This window comes from Equus caballus, chromosome 1 (assembly GCF_041296265.1).
Source record: "Equus caballus isolate H_3958 breed thoroughbred chromosome 1, TB-T2T, whole genome shotgun sequence".
NCBI lineage: Eukaryota > Metazoa > Chordata > Mammalia > Perissodactyla > Equidae > Equus > Equus caballus.
Window position 1 is genome coordinate 105,054,618 of NC_091684.1, and position 19,673 is coordinate 105,074,290.

General features: G+C 55.4%; 1 protein-coding gene across 3 annotated transcripts; it reads left to right on the forward strand.

Annotated features, from left to right (window-relative positions):
- The first annotated feature begins 444 nt into the window (after positions 1 to 444).
- IDH2 (isocitrate dehydrogenase (NADP(+)) 2) lies at positions 445 to 19,255 on the forward strand. Of its 3 annotated transcripts, XM_070266384.1 has the most exons (14): positions 445 to 577; positions 1,443 to 1,620; positions 2,461 to 2,597; positions 3,396 to 3,449; positions 12,062 to 12,153; positions 13,112 to 13,277; positions 14,763 to 14,923; positions 15,007 to 15,150; positions 15,979 to 16,115; positions 16,299 to 16,450; positions 17,877 to 17,989; positions 18,151 to 18,248; positions 18,347 to 18,439; positions 18,895 to 19,255. In XM_070266384.1, exons 4-14 carry the CDS (start codon positions 3,419 to 3,421, stop codon positions 18,980 to 18,982), a joined length of 1,275 nt encoding a protein of 424 aa, XP_070122485.1. In that variant the 5' UTR covers positions 445 to 577; positions 1,443 to 1,620; positions 2,461 to 2,597; positions 3,396 to 3,418; the 3' UTR covers positions 18,983 to 19,255. The 3 variants fall into 3 exon arrangements, with proteins under 3 accessions (XP_070122485.1, XP_070122486.1, XP_023505642.1); XM_070266385.1 differs by lacking the exons at positions 445 to 577; positions 1,443 to 1,620 and having other exon boundaries at positions 2,360 to 2,597; XM_023649874.2 differs by lacking the exons at positions 445 to 577; positions 1,443 to 1,620; positions 2,461 to 2,597; positions 3,396 to 3,449 and adding an exon at positions 3,895 to 4,180.
- The last annotated feature ends 418 nt before the right edge of the window (positions 19,256 to 19,673 follow it).

Here is a 19,673-nt window from a genome sequence, read left to right on the forward strand (position 1 = left end):
GAGAATCTCCCATAATCCTCCCCCCACTTTGGTTTGGATGCCCTCAACATTTCACACATATTTTTCATAGTTTTTTTCTGTCACAAACCGTGCTGCAGCGAACACATTACACATAGTCTCTCCTCGATTTGGTGAGTGTTTTTGTGGTGTCAGTCCCCAAAGTGGAACTGCTGGAAGAAAGAGTATGAGCATTTTATAAAAGGATGGATGCTGGCGAATGGCCTTCCAAAGGGACTGAACTAACCAACCCTCCCTCCAGCCACATCCACTGTATTTTGAAATGACCTGTTTACACATCCATCTCCCTGACACCCCTGTGGACTGAGCTCCTCTCCGGACTGGAATGTGCCCTCTTGTCCATCCCTGGTCATGCCTGGCATGTCACAGGAGCTCAGTGAAAAGATGTGGAGTGGATGTGAATGAATGGATAATATTAACACCACCAACAGGTTTCTTCTCTGTGTGCCGGGCACCACGCTAAGCATTTGATCCGCATGAGTTTATTTAATCCTAACAACTACTACAAGTAGGTGTTATTATCCTCATCTGCAGATGAAGAAACCGAGGCTCAGAGAAGGTAAGTGACTTGCCCGGGCAATGAGACGTCATAACAAATGATGTCGGCAAACAGGGAAACTGCTGCTAAACAGTAATGTCGCCTCTGGTTCTTTCTATTGCCTTTCGATGATTTCCCCTTGCTCCAACTTTGCATTTCTAGTTTTATTAGGAATTTTTAGGGTTAACTTAAGCAAGCTGAGAGAAAATGTCACGCAGTTAAATAAAATTTTAAAATCTTCCAAATTTGTTTCTGGACTCTGCCTGTAATTGTCCAGAGATTTATTTTACAAAGTTGAACACCGGAGTAGGATTCTCTGCTCTTTTATTGGGGGGGAGGGGTCTGGGGAGCTGTTCACTTTGGGTGACAGCTCAGGTGTAAAAGAATGGTGTGTCCCCCAACCCCCGCCCTGCCCCCAGTACAGGCTTGAGAAGGTGCGCCTGGACTTGGCCACCAAGGATGAGTGGGTCTGGCCATGAGGAGTGGAAAGAGTCCACTTGGTGGAAGGAAGGGATGGTGCAAAGGCTCAGAGTCCCGGGCTACTCAGGGGAATGGCTAAATTTCAGGTTCTTGGGGAGAGGAAATAGAAGAGAAGGGTGGTGAGGGAGGTGAAGGCCATAAATGTTACAGACTGTCAGACTGTAGTGTATCAGGCAGTGGAGAGCTCCTGCAGGTCTCTGAGCTGTGGAGGAACGGCTCAGGGCTGTGCTTCAGGGTGGCCTGCTGGAAGCAGTGGAAGCAGCCAAGAGGGCGGATTGGAGGAGGGAGCACAGACTGCCGCAGGGGAATCAGTTTAGAGATGACCACAAATAGCTCTGCTATCAACACCTCTCCCACAACCCTCTCCTCCTCCTATTTTCTAATAATGGCATCACCATTCTTTCAGCTCCAGGGATGGGAGTCTGAGTCACTCTGACTCCTCCCCCGCCCGAAGTCCAGCCAGCTGCCATTCCTGCTGCGTCCACCTCTACATCATCTCTGGAGTCCTGCCCTTCTGGAGGGTGCTGCCAGGACCCTGTGTCAGGCCTGCCCCGGGTTCAGGGACCCTGGTCTCCCTTCCCCAGGTCTGAGCCCCTACTCCCCAACATCCCCTCACTGCTGTTGCAACATGTTGCCCACTGCCTGCAAAGGTACGGCAAAACTAATGCCCTGGAGCGTCCACCTGGATGGAGCGCCAGTCCCTCACCTCTGCCAGCCTGCCTGTCCAGCCTCCTCCCAGATCTTAAATACCCTTGAGAGCCAACTTGATGGGTGTTTGTGCCCTGAGCTCACAGGGGTGCCCCCATCAGAGATGACTTTTTCATTGCGAGGCCTCTGGCATCTTGGGACTCCTTCCTCTTGTGCCTGGTCTGTGATGATCGCATAGATGCGTGTTTGGCTCCCGGAGTAGAGACTGAGTGATGTGCGTTTTTCTGCCTCCACGGGGAACTTCTATGTCACCTAGACTCAATAGCTAATCGGGGTTTGATTAAAAATAGGGAAGGGTTGACCCCAAACTTGAGGATCTAAGCATCTCTCCTTTAAACCCCATCTTTCTCTGCAGTGGCTTTTAGGGCCATTAGTTACCACCACCAGGAATTCCAAATAAGTGCAATAAATAGGGGCTCTGGTGTCCTCTTCTTTCTTCTTAAAATAGCAATGAACTGGGAGCCAGGTGTCTGAATATCAACTAGAGTTCTGCTACTTTCCAGCTGTGTGACTTTAAGCGAGTATCCTAACCTCTCTGAGTCGATGGAGCTGACAGTGACTGCCTCACCAAATGGGCACTGTATGGTGAAGGCGGGCATGGAGCTGAGCCCTGGGAAAAGTGAGAGGCAGCTTAATCTGAAGACTTTGCCTCAACTGCCTGGGCTGCTGCTCTGCTTGCAAAGGACACATGTGCCTCCACCTTGATCCCGCTGCAGGCAGAGGCCAGATTCTGGAACATTCGGAGCCTGCAGGACTGCCTCTCAGGCCTGACGCCCTGGTCCACCACGTAGAGGAACAGATGAGCCCCTGGCGTGGGCTGTGATTTCTTTATAACCAGCTCAGAAGTGAGAGTGTAAGTACTTGACATACAGAGCTGAATCTGACTGTTTGGGTTGGAAGGACCCTCAGGGCGTCCAGTCTCCCAGTTTCAGGGATGGGCTGAGGCCCAGGTGCCTGGTAATACCAGGATGGCATGAAAACCAAATACCAGAGGCTCTATGGGCTGTGCTTGTGTTTCGAGCAAGAGAACTGGGAAAAGAGTGAAAGGCATAATGGGTCATTCCGGGGCATGCTGGCCTGAGAACAGGCTCTCAACTGAGGCCTCGGACTTTGTGGGGGCCCAAAGCAGCCTCCCCTTGGGCCAGTCTGCTGGCTCTCGGGGCCAAAGCAGTAGCCCTGCCTTGCCGGGCTCTGAAGCCGGTAATTCAAGGTCGCTCTCCTGGCTCAGCTCCATCTGGCCGTGTTGACCGGGAGGCAGGGAGGGGGAGAGCTGGGAACACAGGGCAGAGAGGTTGTTAGTATTTGGAACGAGTTGGTGTGACTGGCAAAGTAGGGGGCTGGGGTCAGATTTGTCTAAAATAAAACCCAGCTGGTGTCTCACTTCAAGAAAAAGGGGGAAGCAAGAGAGAGAGACTTTGCTTGTTTCTTGCAGAACCAGTCAATATTCTTTTGCACGAGAGCGGGCAGAAATGGGACTGTCTGCCTGGAACATGCTGCGTTTATTCAGCCCTGGCTGCATGAGCTCCCATCTGGAACGTGATAAGCTTTGGTGCAACGGCCGGGGAGCACAGGGTGTGCCCCAGGCATTCCACATACGTTATTTCACCCAGGTCTCCTGGCAGCCCCAGGATTGTTATCATTCTCATTTCAGACGAGAGAAAACAGACCCTGGCGATGCTGAGTGACTCCGAGGAGGGACCTTCTGGTGAGAAGCACAGGAGGGGTTTCAGCTTTAGACTCTGGTCAGTCTCACAACCCGTGGAGGGGCTAGGAGGATCTGAGAGCCAGCTGGAGGAGAATTGGGGTGCCGTGGTCTTAGCTCAAGAACGCGGAGCCCGCACTCGGGTAATGCGCCCTGGAGTTTCAGCCCAGCAAACACGAAGGACCCAGGAGTTTGCTCAGATTTGCCTTTTTCGGTTGAAGCTGATGTGTCAGCAATGAGACCCTGGTTCCAATGGGGCTTCCTGGAGGGAGGGGTTCAGCCTCGCTAACGGCTCCCCTCATCCTCCAGCTCCCATCCCCGCTCGCGCGTCAGGGTGGGTCACACTCACGCCCCTCGCCCCTGCCGGCTGGGCTTCCCGCCGCTAGGTGGAAGCGCGGGCTGCGCGCGGGGGCGGGATCCCGGCTGGTGCAGGGCCGGGGGAGGAGTCCGGCCGGGCCAGGGCTCCGCCCACCCGCCGGCGAGGCCCAATCGTGTGGTGGCCCCTGGCCGCCCCGCCCCGTCCTGCCCGCGCTCCGGCCCGGCCGGATCCCAGCCGCCCGCCGCCGGGCAGCTGGCGCTAGCATCTCGCCTGACCTGTGCGTCCGCCCGCCTGCTCGGGATGGCCGGCTACCTGCGGGTCGTACGCTCGCTCTGCAGAGCCTCCGGCTCCGGGCCAGCCTGGGCGCCGGCAGCCCTGACAGGCCCCAGCTTGCAGGAGCAGCCGCGGCGCCACTGTGAGTGCCACGAGGAGGGTCCGGGCGGGGCGCGCGCCCGGCACCGCGACGTGGCGGCCTCCCAGATGGGCACCGGGGAGCGCGACCCGGGCGGCTCGCGGGCCGGGGACGGCGGGGTTGGGCACACAAAGAGCCGGGGTAGGGGAACGATCTCCCCTGCCCAAGCTTCCAGGCCGCGCCAGGCGCAGGGCCGGGGACTGGAAGGGTTGTGGCAACCGGTGGTCCGGGCGATACTGGCCCTGCGGCCCTGCGCGGGCGGCCGGGGGCTCCAGGCTGCTCTGCGCCCCCGGATATTCCCGTAGCGGGTGCTGAGGTGTCCCGGGCCCGGAGGGTCCCCTGCCCGCCGTGCGCCCTTGGAGGAGACGAGCGGCCGAGTGGGGCTGGGGCGCCCGGCCCGCTGCCTCCCCGGGAGGGAGAGCCGCGGCGCCGAGTCTGCTCAGACAAAGGCGACCAGGGAGGAGGCATCCACTTCCCCTTCCTTTGCAGCCGGCCGCGCTCTGTTCCCTCCTGGCTGCCAGGCCCTCGTCAGCTATTTTTGGAGCCTCTTAGGAGACAGCTGGAGGAGCGTCCTTTTTATTTTCCCTTTTGTTTGGACGCCCCCCTTCTCCTTGTCCCCGCACTGGAGGCTCCATCGTGGGGCCTCTCCTTGGGTTGACCTGCCCGTTTCTCGCTCGCCGGCTTCTGCGCTGCTCTTGGCCCCGCTCCGGTCACCCGGCTGGGAGACTTGGCAGCCGCGCGCCGAAATGTCACTTTCCCGGATCGTCTGTCACAGCCCCGTGGTACCCTTAGCTCCCTGCTTAGGGGAGAAGACATAAGCAGGACTTCGGCTGAGCCTCCGTCACCAACACGGGCTGCCCGGTCTGGCCTGTGGGCATCGGTCTGCACCCTGGCTCTCCATCGCCAGCTGCAAAAGGCAGGGAACAGGCTAGGTCCCTTGGTCCTGTCTGATGCCTGTTGCCACGGAAACCCCTATCCCGACCTGGCCGGGAGCCCCTTGGTGTCAGCCAGGAGAGGGCGGAAGAGGGGGTGGGGCCCCGGCGGCCTGGCTTCACTGTAGTGTAGGTAATCTTTAACCCAGTGTTCGAGCAGCTGACCGGAGCTGGGAGGTGGGGGAGGGGAGGGGACGGGAGGGGAAGAACTTGGGCCCCAGCGCCCCCACGTCCCCTGCCAAGGAGAAAGGGGCATTTCTGCGTTTGTCCTTCTGGGCTTTGTCTCTGTGAGGGGTCAGCCCTGCAACTCCAAGGTTCCAAGTGCCCTCAGGCCCCAAAGTTTGCCATATGGCACCACCTTCAGCAAAGTATGGTGGAAGTTAGATACATTCTCCATTTTTCCCCTTTTTTTTCTGCATTGATGGTAAAAAAGGAAACAAAAATCACACAAACAAGAAAACAAAGCCCCTTTTGGGGCCTGAATTTTGGTAACACATAAAAAGAGCAGTCAGTTGCAGGTCCTTCCAGAAGTCCCCGAGTGGGTTGCTTCTTAAGGGGCTGAATGCCTGATATTTTAGTTGGACTTGAGGCTATAAATTGTGACCTCTGCTAGCTTGTTACCTGGCAACACTGCTGGAGACAGAATACTTGGCATTCCCCGTGATGACAAGGAAAGAATATTTTTTGGCTAAACGGTCTGGTGTTTTTGCTGCCGGGCAATTCCCACACACGTCTCTAGTTTTGCAAGTCCTAGGCCGCCAGCGACTGCTGGTGGTGGTTCTGATAAGTTAGAGTTTGGGGAAATGAGGGTGCGCTCTGTGTAACTGCTCAATGGAAGAATTACTTATTCAGCCTTTCTCTGCTCCACTCCTAGCCCAGGAGCTTCTTATTTTTCTCACCCTGCCCCTTAACTTTTCAGATCTTGGTGACTCGCCTGCACTGGTAGATCCCAGGGCAAATTATTTCATGATGGTTCAAAGTTTTGCAGACCCACCAGGAGAGTTCTTATGTGTTCTTCGCTGAGCCTTGTTTCATCCACATCAGAGAAGACCACTGCCGTCTCACCAGAGCGGTTTTGGGTGGTCATGTTTAGGCCCAGTAGGTTTTGAGGAAGAGCCTTTCTAGAAAGCCTGGGGCCTGCTCCCAAATCCTCTCTGTAAGGTTGAGGTGTCTCGTGCTGATTGCATTCAGGGTATGAGGTGCTGGAAACGGCTGTCTAAATACGGGAAGCCAGGCTCTGCGGCCTGCACTGGGGTTACCACTTCTGTTAACCCATGTTTGAAATGCCAGCAGATTGCAAATATGAATACGCTCTAAACTGTGAGCCGTTCCAGGGCTGGGAGCCCATTGTCAGGCAGAGATGCCACCGTGTCCGTTTGTGATGGTCTGGTACCGTCTGATGGTGGGAACTCCCTGGCCTCTGTGCGGCACTGCATGCCAGGAGGGCGGGAGGGGACGGAGCACATGTCATCCTCACAGAAGCTGAGGGCAGGGCAGCCCTTACCACCGGCCTAATTGACTGCGAGCTGACATTCATTCATGCCTTCAACAAATATTGTGCTTCGACTGTGTGTCAGGCCCTGTGCAAGGGGATGGAGCTGGGAATGAGAGGAAAGATTTCGGCCCTTATGGAGCTTAAATTCTAGTGCCGGGACAGACAGTCAACACGGTGGGGGTTGACTAGCATCATATATGGTAACAAGAACTAAAGAGAACAGATGAGCAAGGACTGTGTGCAGGAAACTTTGGCTGGGGCAGCCGGGAAAGACCTCACTGAAAGAAGCCGTGAGGGCGCAGAGGGAGCAGCCCACTTAGTTATCAGGGGAAGAACCCTGGTGGAGGCGTGCGCCTTTGCCTGTGGGAGGAGCAGTGAGGGAGGAGTGCCCGGTGCCCATGGCGGCTCGGAGTGCACAAGGATGAGTGATGGCAGATGAGGTCGGGCCATGGGGCCATGTGGGGCTCGCACACCATTTTTGAGGACTTCGGCTTTTACTCGGAGTGAAAGGGGAGGCTTTGCAGGGTTTTAAGAGGTGTGTCATGCCTAATTTACAGTTTAACAGGAGCACCTGGCTTCCGGGATCTGGTAGGCGGCCATAGTCATCATCTGACGAGAGGATGGTGGTGGCTTGGACCTGGGTGGTGGCACTGCAGGGAGTGAGAAGTGGTTGGATTCTGGATGTCTTTTGAAGGAAGAGCCAACTGGACTTTTTGATGGTTCGGATGTGGGTGTGAGAGAAAGGGAGCATTGAAGGATGACACCGAGGAAAATGGTAGAGTCTCTTCTGGAATTGCTGCGCTGCCTTATTGAGCTCCGGGCCTTGGGGGCCTCCCCCTGCTTTCTGCTGGGCTGAGCTGGCTGAGCGGTCTCTGCTGAGAGCAGCGTGGGTAGGAATGTGGTGAAAGCAGTGACTCTTGGGGCGGCCGTCTTGGGAGGGGCCCTGGGTGCGGAGCAGCAAGCAGATCTGAATAGGGACAGGTTTTGAAATCCTTACATGGGTTGGGTGCTAGGAGGCCCAAACGGGGAGGAGGGTTGGCCTAATGGGCCTCTTGGGACTGGTGTAATTCCATCCCACACTCTAGCCACGAGGACCGTGTTTGTGCAAGGCGTCGTCGGAAGGTTTCCTGGTGACTGTCCCCTGCAGGCTTTCAGATAGCCCCAGCTGCTGTTTCTGGGATTTCAGGTCGCTTGTCACCACGTGTCTCCCAGAGGCTGTCTCTGCCGTACTGGCTGAGCAAAGTCTGGAGGGCGGTTGGCGGCCTGGACTGAAGGGAGGGGCTGTGCTCCGCTCGGCTGGGACGAGCATCTGCTCGGTGAGGCGGAAGCAACTCAGCCTTCAAGAGAGGCTGGATTTTTTATGTCAAATCTCCTGGGTTTTTTGGACTGGTTTAAATTTTTTAAAAAAATTTTAATTTTAATTTCTTATTTTTTTTATTGTGGTAAAAAGCACATAACAAAAATTTCCATCTTAACCGTTTTTAAGCATACAGCTCAGTAATGTTAAGCACACTCACACAGTTGTACAACCAGCCTCCGGAGCTTTTCATGTTGCAAAACTGAAACTGTATGTCTGGGAGACAACTCCCCATCCGCCCCTCCCCCCAGCCCCTGGCAACCACTGTTCTACTTTCTGTTTCTATGATTTTGTCTGCTAGGTACCTCAGATAAGTGGAATCTTACAGTATTTGTCTTTTTGTGTCTGACTTGTCTCATTTAGCATAATGTCCTCAAGGTTCATCCATGCTGTAGCATACTGCAGAATTCCCTTCCTTTTTAAGGCTGAATAATATTCCATTGTATGTACAGTCAGCCTCCATATCTGATGGTTCCGCGTCCACAGAACATGTACACGGAACTGAACACATACAGACTTTCTTTCTTGATGTTATTCCCTAAACAATACAACAGCTATTTGCATAGCATTTACATTGTGTTAGGTATTACAGGTCATTTAGAGATGATTTAAAGTATCCGGGAGGATGTGCGTAGGTTATATGCAAATACTGCACCATTTATATAAGAGACTTGAGCACCTGTGGATTTTAGTCTCCATGAGGGATCTCGGAACCAATAGTACCCTGCAGATACCAGGGATCACTGAATATACCACGTTAAAAAAAAAATTTCAAGTTAAAATTTGTTGACCTTCTGAGTAAGGTATAGAAATTGTGAAAGGCTTAGGCAATATAGTTATTAAATCCTTACATATTTATGACTGCTTCTAATTTGTTATACGAGTTACTTCCCCAAAGTGTTACTTACAGCTGGATTGCAAGCGTCTTTGGGAAATGTGGCAATGTTGTTTATACAAGTCTGTGGAGATCCAAGGGAAGTTGCCTTCATGGAATTTGAAACAAAAGAACAAGCAGCAAAAGCAATTGGGGTAGGTCCAGATCCATCATTAAAACATGCGAGTGCTTCCTTTTTTAGTGTCAAAGCAAGTGCATCCATGTGTAAGTGGTGGGGAGCCCAGTCTTGGAAAAACTTGGAATAACGAACATCATATAACCTTTTGGAGGAAAGTTTTTCTTAACCTTCCTGGATTAGCTTCTAGAATCCTGTTCTCCTCTGGAAGGTTCATACCACATTTTGTTTATCTGTTCATCCACCCATGGGCACCTGGGGTGCTTCTCCCTCTTGGCTGTTGTAACGCTGCTGTGAACGTGGTTGCACAAGTATCTCTTTGAGACCCTGCTTTTAATTATTTTGAGTCTATATCCAGAAGTGGTATTACTGGATCATATGGCAATTCTATTTTGAATTTTTTGAGGAACCATCATGGTGTTTTCCATTATGGCTGCACCATTTTACATTCTCACCAGCAGGGCACGAGGGTTCCAATTTCTCCACGTCCTTGTCAACGCTTGTTATTTTCTGTGTTTTTAATTGTAGCCATCCCAATGGGTATAAAGTGGTATTGTGTCGTTTTGGTTTACATTTCTCTAAAGACTAGTGATGTCGAGTCATGTGCTTGTTGGCCATTTATGTATCATTTTTGGAGAAATGTCTATTCAAGTCCTTTGCCCAATTATTAATCGGGTTATTTTTGTTGTCGTTGTTGAACCTTCCTGATTTTTAAACCTAGGTCATCAATTAACATTAAAAAAAACAAACCCAAAGCAATACCTGCGCTGAACAAAATGAGTGTCTGCTGCTTGGGCTCCCACAGCCGCCCAGCTGTTGTGGTTTACGTGTTTCAGGAAGAGGTGCTTAGCGCCTGATAAATAATTGGGCTCTGAGGTCTCTGAGGGTTTGACAGCTGCATGCACAGCACCGAGGGCTGCCTGCTGTGATCTTGATGTCGAACTCCTCTGTGGAGGAGGTGTGGTGTCCACAGCCCCACTGGCTGCTGTGCCTGAAGCCCAAAACTTGTGTGGAGCCCTGGCTTAGGCAGAAACCTTTAGGACCGGCCCCTCAATGAATCTCGTTGGGGATCCTGATTATGGCAGGTTCAATATACTTTTAAAAATTTGGTTAGCTCTCATCAGATTAACTCAAAGGAGATGCTCCTAAAAACTCAGCTAGCTCGGCAACACCCCAGTAGACTGTAGGCCCTGAAGCCCTTTCCACTGAAGCTTCAGACCAGAAAAGGTGAAGGAATTTTGCAGCTTGGGTCCAAAGCCCATTGCATCTTGGGAAGGGTGGTAGAGCAGTGCCAGCAGCATCCACCTTGTTCCCTGGGGACTGAACTATTTACAGTCTCTTTGCTTTCTGCTTCTCCGCAGCTGACCCACAAGGGCACCCAGAGGCTGCGCTTGAGCCAGGGGTCTGTTCTAGCCTGTCTCCGACACAAGCCATGCTCCTTGCGTCTCATTTTTCTCCTGGAATGATCTCTAAGATTCTTTTTAGATTAAAAAAAAAAAATCTGTTTGCATATCTTTGGAAAGCGAATTATTTTGCTGCCCTAATTCACCTTTTTCTTCGTGGGTCGGGATGTCATCATGAGTCGTGGCCGTGGTGTGTGTTGTAGGACAGTGACATGCATGGGGTCTACTGGGCTTTTGTCACTTTTGTTTTAGATGTCCCTCAGTGGCTGTGCGCTTTTAGTTCCTAGACCTGTTTTTCATAGGCTCCTGTCCCGTGCTGTCAGCCTGGCCAATGTCACTTCTTCGACTGTTGGTGTTTTCGAGTGAGCATCCTTGTCCCCCCTTCTGACTTGCTGGGTCTAATCTACGGGGAGGTGGAGGACCCATAACTACATCTGTAAGGATTGTGGGGAACATAAGGGTAAATGGGCCCCAAGTGAGGGCCGAGGAGGGCTCCTTTGGGGACAGGGCCCAGCTCTCAGGGGTCCTGTTTCTACCCGGGTTTCAGCAGCGAGCGAGACTTCTGCTGACTTGAGGCCGGACTGCAGGTTTGGCATGGATCTTGTTGCCCTGCTCTGCGGTCGCTGCCTCTCCCGAGCCTGTGGGCAGAGGACCATGCTGGCGCTCGGTGCCCCGTCTGTCACAGGCTCGGGGTCAGCACTGCCTGCACTGCCTCGATGAACTGAATGGGCCATTTCCTTGAGTTTCCTTTGGAATTCACTTCCCAGATGGTTGCTTTTTCTCCTGAGTCAGACTTTCCTTGAAGAACCTCCCCCAGCTCCTGTTTCCTTCTCCACCATCTCCCTGGCCCTGGGTCGGCCCCTCGTCCAGTCCTTGGCTGCTTCTCTGGCAGGACTGGCCGGCCTGAGCCAGCTTGGGTCAGGAGTTCTGAGTTGCATGCTCAGGTGTCCTAGGCCTGTCCTTCCCACTGTGCAAAGTATGAGTCCTCTGTTTTCAAACTGTGACCTTGGGAGGTAAGCAGGTAACCTCTCTGAGCCTCAGTTTCCCCACATTTAAAGTGGGGATAATGACACTCCGTTTGGGACTGGTTTTGAGGTTAATGGAATCATCTAGAGGGCGGGATGGACCACCAGGGACTTGGGAGGTGCTCAGGACAAGTTCCTTTCTCACTTCAAGTTTGTGGGGTTCTCAGGTTGCAAGCAAAGGACAGAGTTGATGACTTGCTAACTTTGAGAGGAAGTTACTGGAAGGACATGGGGTAGCTCATAGACTTGCAGGGAAACTAAAGAACCGAGACCTGGACAAGAGGGGATTCCGGGCTGCCCCTCGACACTGGAAGCAGGAGCCCGTGGGCAGCCTCTCCCCGGCTTCCCACTGGACCCGGCGGCCCCGGCTGGCTCTCATCCTCTGTGTTGGTCTCTTCTGCCTTCCAATTCAGGGGCAGGGGATCTGACTAGCCAGGCTGGCATCTTTCTAGCTAGTCCTGGCTGGCCCTACTCAGTGGGGGATCCAGGTCCCCCCAGTGGTGTGAGAGCTGCTCCTGCAGAAGGGGGAGTTAAGACTGGGTGGCTGGACCCTGGCTGACCCCTGCCCCCTCCTTGGAGAAGGGTGGGTCTGGCCGGGGAGGAGAGGGGCTCCCCCACCAACCTCCCCAGGAGCGTGATGTGCTGCGTATGCCTGATTCTAGATGCTGACAAGAGGATCAAGGTGGCAAAGCCGGTGGTGGAGATGGATGGCGATGAGATGACCCGTATCATCTGGCAGTTCATCAAAGAGAAGGTACTTCCCTCCCACAGTGGGCAGCTCTCTGGGCGGCTGGCCAGGCACAGCGTTCAGTCTCAGCATAGGTTTCCCCGGGACTCACCCGTCACCCCGGTGGGCAGCAGCAGTTCCTGTCTGTCTCCCCCTTCCACCCTTCTTTCGTGTCCAGCCCACTTGTGGTTCTGATGACGTGTGGCAGCTTGTCCTCAGCAGTCTGTCTCCTGCTGGTACCAAGGCCTGCATGCTTTGCCATAAATGTGTGCAGATGCAAGGTGGATCCTCTGTCATACCGTCTTGATCCGCTGCCTCCCAGCGTGCTTCCACGAGGGAGGGAACGGAGAACTGGGCTCGTGTGCAGGCAAAGACGCAGCCCGCAGCTGTGCACGTGGTTAACCTTTTCTTAGCAGTTCCAGGATGTCACCGGGAGTCGTGGCCGTGGTGTGTGTTGTAGGATAGTGATAGGTACGTTTGAGTCACCACGGCAGGTGGTTCCCAGGGGGGCTGCTCAGCTTCTCCAAAGTCGCTGTGGTGTGAGTCTGTTGAGGAGAGTGTGTCGTCCATGTGCAGACCCCCGCATTGTGTGTACGTCACGAGAAGAAGGTCAAGAACCACCACTTCTCTTTGGGGAAGAAGAGGGAGCCCACTGTATAGAAAAATCTGGGTGCACTTGGATTTGGGGTTCAGCTGAGTCCATGGGCCATCACGGGGGCAGATGGTCCACACTAGGAGACGAGCCCTCCAATGGCCACGGCCTGGTCTGCCAATCTCTCTCCAGAGCCCTGGCCTCCTGCTGGCTTTGGTCTGGCCCCTCTGAGGATGGCTGACCCCAGCCCTGTGCTGCACTGCCCCCTCCCTCCATGGCCTTCCCTGCTTCCTGCCCTGATGGGCTGTCCGTGCCATGGCCCGCAGACTTCTCCTCATGCCCCTGAGTCACTGTCATCTGGGCTGATGCCTTGCCCTGGCCTCATGTCCCTAGCTCATCCTGCCCCACGTTGACGTCCAGCTCAAGTATTTCGACCTGGGGCTCCCAAATCGTGACCAGACCAACGACCAGGTCACCATCGACTCCGCGTTGGCCACCCAGAAGTACAGTGTGGCTGTCAAGTGTGCCACCATCACCCCTGATGAGGCCCGTGTGGAAGGTGCGAGGGCGTGGAGGGGGGTGGGTTGGGGCTGTGGGGCTGGGACGTGACCCCAGTCTCTCTGGGGAGGGCTGGTAGACAGTGGAGCCTTAGCGGTCCCTCTGCGAGGCTTGGGAGAGGCGGCTGTGGGGCTGGCCTCAGGTTCCACAGTTAGGGTGTGGCAGAGCTCAGACCAGAATCCATGTGCCCTGCTCCCAGGCCAGTGGTGTTGCTGCTGTGCCGTGTGGCTCTGGCCAGTGAGGAGGAGGTGGAGGAGGAAGCTAGTGCTGACGCTGTCTCAGTAAGGATAGCCTCTGGGCAGCTCGCTCCTCTGGCCTCCTGGGCTGTCCTGCAGGCAGGCTTTCAGAGAGACTGGGCTGCCTCTGTCCAGATGAGTGTTGTGTATCAGGCTGCATCCTTCAGAGCCCCAGAGGGCTGTGGGAAGGGTTGCTCGTGTCCTGCCACTGTCCTGGCATTGCAGGTCGGCCCCCTGGCCCTGTGGCCATGGAGGGGTCTCAGGGAGGTGCCCCCACCAGGCTTGGACTGGTTGCTGATCCTTGGTTCTGGGGGCTGCTCTCGAGGGTTCCATGAAATGGCACCAGTTTGTGGATAAAGGGGCCAGGTGTGGATCATTCAAGAAAGGGTGGTTTAGGGGCTGGCCCTGTGGCTGAGTAGTTAAAGTTCTGCGTGCCCCACTTCGGTGGCCCAGGTTCTCAGGTTCTGATCCCAGGTGTGGGCCTACTCCACTTATCAGCCTTTCTGTGGAGGCATCCCATGTACAAAGTAGAGGAGGATTGGCACAGGTGTTAGCTCAGGGCTAATCTTCCTCACCAAAAAAAAACAAAAAAAAGAGGGTGGTTTAGAGTTTGCAGAGTTCTCGTCCCTACTTCCTGCAATGAGGGAGCTAGAAGAAAGCATTTAGCACTCATCTCCAGACTCGCCTGCTTCCTCCTGTCTTTCGGGTTGCACTGACCTCAGCGTAGAGGAAGCATTTTAGTATAAGCTCTTGTCGCAGGGTTTCTTTTATTTCTCCTGAAGCCTGGAGTTTATATATCCCCATTTATGGGCAAAGAAGTAGAGGGCCACAATCTTAGTAACGTGGGCTGGACCACGGGTAGTGGCAGGACTGGGGCTAGAACCAGGGCGTCCGGCGTGAGGCCGTGTGCTGCCCACCCCATCCGAGCATGATGTGGGAATAAGGACAGGGCACTTACCATGTGAGCCCGTTCAGTCCTCGCAGCAAGCCAACAGGCTAGGTATTTTATCAGTAAGTTCATTTGATAGCCCAGGCGAAGCCACTTGCACAAGGTGCACAGTGAGGGGAGGCAGAGCTGAATCCTGAAGCCAGGAGATCCATTTCCTGAGCTCACACGTTCATCCTCTGGGCTCTGCTGCTTCCCCAGGATGACTTTTAGGACCCCCATCTGGCTGCAGCCTTGCTTGGGGTTCAAATTCTGGTTGGAAGGTGGGGGCTCCAGTGACGCCACTTCATCTCTGTCCTCATAGAGTTCAAGCTGAAGAAGATGTGGAAGAGTCCGAATGGAACCATCCGGAACATCCTCGGGGGGACTGTCTTCCGGGAGCCCATCATCTGCAAAAACATCCCTCGCCTTGTCCCTGGCTGGAGCAAGCCCATCACCATTGGCAGGCACGCCCATGGCGACCAGGTTGGCCGCGGCGGGTGTGGACTCTGCTGGCCTGGGACCCCTACCCGGAGCCCCTGGCCTGAGCCGCCCTCTTGTCTCTGCAGTACAAGGCCACAGACTTTGTCGTCGACCGGGCCGGCACGTTCAAGATAGTATTCACCCCGAAGGACGGCAGCAGTGCCAAGGAGTGGGAGGTGTACAACTTCCCTGATGGTGGCGTGGGCATGGGCATGTACAACACCGACAAGGTGGGTCCCCGGCACTTGGCTCCCGAGCTCCCTCCTCTCCCAGCCTGTCCTTGGGCCACGTTGGCTTTGTGATTCTGGCTGTTCCTGCGTCAGTGGCCTGAGGAAGGTCAGAGGCCCATGAGCAAGTGCATCTTGGATGTGTTCAGGGGGCCCCGTGTGGAGGGTGCTGTCAGACCACAGCTGAGCCAGATGCTCCTGCTCCCCAAGTTCCCGTGCTCATCACTGATGCCCCTTTGGGGGCCTGTTAGTTGTCAGGACTCTTGGCTTGAACAAGCTGGGCTTTTAAACACCTATGCCCTCCCTGTCCCCCGTCTCTTGGCTTTCCTTTCCTCTGTGGTTGGCCTCCTCCTCAGGCCGTGAAGAAGTGGCCACCAGTAGCTCTAGGCACCCTGCCAGCTCCGCTACCCCATCAGAAAAGAGCCTTTTTGCTCATGGTTCCAGCAAAAGTGCCAGGCCTAGGTTGCACGACCATCTCTGAGCCGATCACGGAGTCCCAGGAGAGGAAGGGTCCTGACTGGATAAACCAGGACACACTGTGGACTCTAGAGACTGGTGGGGGGGCTGGGGGAGTTAGCCGCCCCGCCCCCCCCCCAGCCATGTGGTCTAAGAATTGGGGAGGGGGAGATGGCTTTCCAAAGCAAAGCTGGGGGCCGCTGCCTCTCGCAAGCTGGGAGGAGGATGCGGGACTGGCATCGACAGATGCTCCCTCCAGGGGGGCTGGGTTAAGCCAGACTGCGGAGAGGGTCGCACGGGAGGAAGGGAGGCCATTCCTGGCGCCTGGGCCTCGCCCCGGGGGACCATGCCAGGGACCTCTCTCTGTCCCCACAGTCCATCTCGGGTTTCGCGCACAGCTGCTTCCAGTATGCCATCCAGAAGAAGTGGCCCCTCTACATGAGCACCAAGAACACCATTCTGAAAGCCTATGACGGGCGCTTCAAGGACATCTTCCAGGAGATCTTTGACAAGTAACAGCCTCTCCCTTTGCTGCTCCCCAGGGCCTCCACAGCCCTTCCTCCCTGTGCCTCCAGCCCCATCCTACTGGGGCGCTCGCTATCCCAGGGTGTTCGGCACAGCTCTGAGGCTCAGGGAGGGATCCCCAACCTGTCAGCCTCCTGCCCTCTCCCCACAACAGGCCCTTCTGCTCGTAGGCACTATAAGACCGACTTCGACAAGAATAAGATCTGGTACGAGCACCGGCTCATTGATGACATGGTGGCTCAGGTCCTCAAGTCTTCCGGCGGCTTTGTGTGGGCCTGCAAGAACTACGACGGAGACGTGCAGTCGGATATCCTGGCCCAGGGTATGCTGGGAACACCTGCTCCCTGTGGGGATGGACTGTTGGTCTTCTCTTGGCTGGGGGGCTTTTCAGACCCTTTTGGTAGAAAACTTCTCCAGTGTAGCAGCGGAACTGCGGCTTGCCTGCCCTTTGCAGGCTCCCCTGTGGACAGCAGGGGGCAGGAGCTCCCTGGCCTCTGAGTGAGGAAGGGCCACACAAATTACGTTTGGACTGGTGTATTACTAAGGCTGCTGACACAGAGAAAGGACGCAGGAATTCCAGTTCTAAAGGGCTGGGTGTGTCCGCTCTCGGGTTGTTCCTGTCTATGAAGGGGCCCCGTGACTGTGTTGGCTCCAGGTTTGGACTAGGTTTGGCTCGAGCAGAACTGGATGTTCTTTAAATTACAGAGAATTTGGTTTGCACAGTAAGCCTTTTTGGATGTAGGAGAATAGTGGGGAAGATGGCAGACCCCCAAGCCCTAGGGTGTTCTGAAGGACGAATTGGATTGCAGCAGAAAGCGTGGGTGAGGCCGTTAGAGAAGAACTGTGAGAAATCATCCAATCGTGTTGGGAACAGGAGCAGGAGCAGGAAAGGTGGTGGGAGTCAGCTATGTGTAAAACATAGGGATGGAGAAGCACGGTCACGTGGGATGGGGTGAGGTCCAGCCCCTGGGAGGAGAAAGGAGGCCCATGCCAGGCTGCCATGAAAGGCAGTGGGTCTCAATGCTTTATAAAACCTCTGGCTTTATTTTGAAAAGTTCAGTGGTGATCCTCTCTCTAGAACCCTTCCCATCTCAGATGGAAGGGTGGAAAGCCATAGCAGGCAAGAGCAAGGCATGAAAGTTACCCTTATGTACATAAGTAGTCGGTGAGTGGGAAGGTGCAGGTAACGATGGAGAAGGCGTCCCCCTTCCCCTGCCCCCACAGCAGAATTTCTTAGACAAGTAATTTTCCTCCTTATTTTGGTGCCATGGAGTACTTTCGAAGCCCGGGAGACCTGGACAACAGAAAAGGTCAACACCTGGATTTGCAAAAATTTGGAAATAAGTCACAAAGCTTTAAAGTAGCCTAAAACAGCAGCACATAAAGTGATGGGGGTGGCCTAGCCGGGAGCAGGCTTTATCCTTTCTGCTTGAAAATGAGCCTTTTGGTCACGAGCCAGGCTGGGTGGGCAGAGCTCTGTGGGGGTCTCGGGCCCTGGGGGCCACAGGCTCTGGGACGCCTGGCGGTGGGGACACAGATGTATGCCAACGGGCTGATGATAGCCACCTTTGAGTGGCTATCAACTGGAGACCACGACAAGGGTGGACAGTCCTGTCCTCCCATACAGTTGGGGGTGGGTGGAGACAGCCGCTGAGAGGCAGCTATGATAGCAAGAGGGCTGCTGGGCTCCACCCTGGGGGTCCTAGGAAAGGCACTGGCACTGAGCGGAGGGTCCTCCCCCTCTTCAGGCTTCGGCTCCCTTGGCCTGATGACGTCCGTGCTGGTCTGCCCAGATGGGAAGACCATCGAGGCTGAGGCTGCTCATGGGACAGTCACCCGCCACTATCGGGAGCACCAAAAGGTGAGTGTGGGGCCCGTGGCCACATGCCTGTCTACCCGAGGGGCCCAGAAGCCACTGGCAGGACGGGCCTGGCCCTGTCAGTTTAGGGATGGGCAGCTCCGTCCAGGTGGCCCCCTCGTTGCCTGGTTCAGCTCTTGATCCCCTTGTGACCCCACCCCCAGGGCCGGCCTACCAGCACCAACCCCATCGCCAGCATCTTTGCCTGGACGCGTGGCCTGGAGCACCGGGGGAAGCTGGACGGGAACCAGGACCTCATCAGGTGAGTGCAGAGAGTGGGGCCTGAGCTGGCCCATGGCAGGTTCTGGACCCTGGCTCTGCACAGCTGGGGTTTCACTCTGCCCCGTCTGTCCCCTGCAGGTTTGCCCAGACGCTGGAGAAGGTGTGCGTGGAGACAGTGGAGAGCGGAGCCATGACCAAGGACCTGGCAGGCTGCATTCACGGCCTCAGCAAGTGTGTGGCCTCGGGAAGAGGGCAGGGCTGGCCTTCCGGGACCTCAGGGCCGGGTGGGAAGAAGCCAGAGGACCCCTCTTGAGGCCCTCCCCTGAGTCAGCTTAGCTGCCAGGGGCTTGGGGCAGGACAGGTCCACAGTCCTGAGGGATGCCTCAGGCCAGGCCTTCCCAGACCAGGCCCAGGAGTTGGTCCTCATGCCTGAGGCCAGGGGCTCAGAGCCTTTCCACCCCTCCCGCACCCATCTCCCAGGAGGGCTTGTGCCCAGTTGCCTGGTCACCTAGAAAAGCAAACAGACCCTAGCAAGGTCCTGCTGAGTTTGCCGTGGCCCTCTGGCCGTGGGCTATAAGTAACCTCTGACCTATGGCCTGGGTGTGCCCCTCCCCATGGGGGGACGAGAGGCTCTGCCCTGGGAGGGTCAGGCCGGGGGGCCCCTCACGTGCGTGTTCTCTCGGCAGTGTGAAGCTGAACGAGCACTTCCTGAACACCTCGGACTTCCTGGACGCCATCAAGAGCAGCCTGGACAGAGCCCTGGGCCAGCAGTAGCGGGCAGGGGCGCCGCGGGCCGCGTATGGACGCCAAGCTGGGCCGGGCGGGCGGGCCGCGGCTGCTCCCGGCCCCTCGCAGGAGGCCTTTGTGGGGGACGTTTTTTATAAGCGAGATGTTTTTAGAAGTCTCTGTCTGTGTTTGCCCTCACGGTGACGTGAGGCCGCAGCAGCCTGTTTACCTCAGCCGGTCAGTATGTTTCACATACTGTAATTTATATCGCCCCTGGAGCACATGGTGCCATATTTAGCTACTAAAGAGCTCTTCACAAAACCGTCTGCTGTGTGTGTACCTGAGGGGAAGGAGGTGGCCGCAGCATAAGGCCGAGGGCTCCGAGATTCGGCCAGGGACAGACCCGAGTGCTTCAGGCCACCATAGTGTCCGTCTTAGGCCTCTGTCCAGTCAGAGGGCCACCAGGGCGGGGGCAGGAGGCCCGGGCAGCGGCGTGAGCCCCCTGCAGTCCACAGGAGTGGCCTGGGCTGCCGCCGGGGCTCTTGGAACGCAGGCCTGTGGTTCCCTGGAATTTCCCGGCACGATTCGGTTCCTATATCCTGTTCTCCATTTTAGGATTGTTGTTATTTCCCGATAGAATCTGGTTACGTTTTTATTTATTTTTTTCCTTTGTTGCTTTTAACCTCTTAAACATCTCCAGGCCTCTTTATCTGCCTTTCTCTTGGTCCTCAAAACAGGT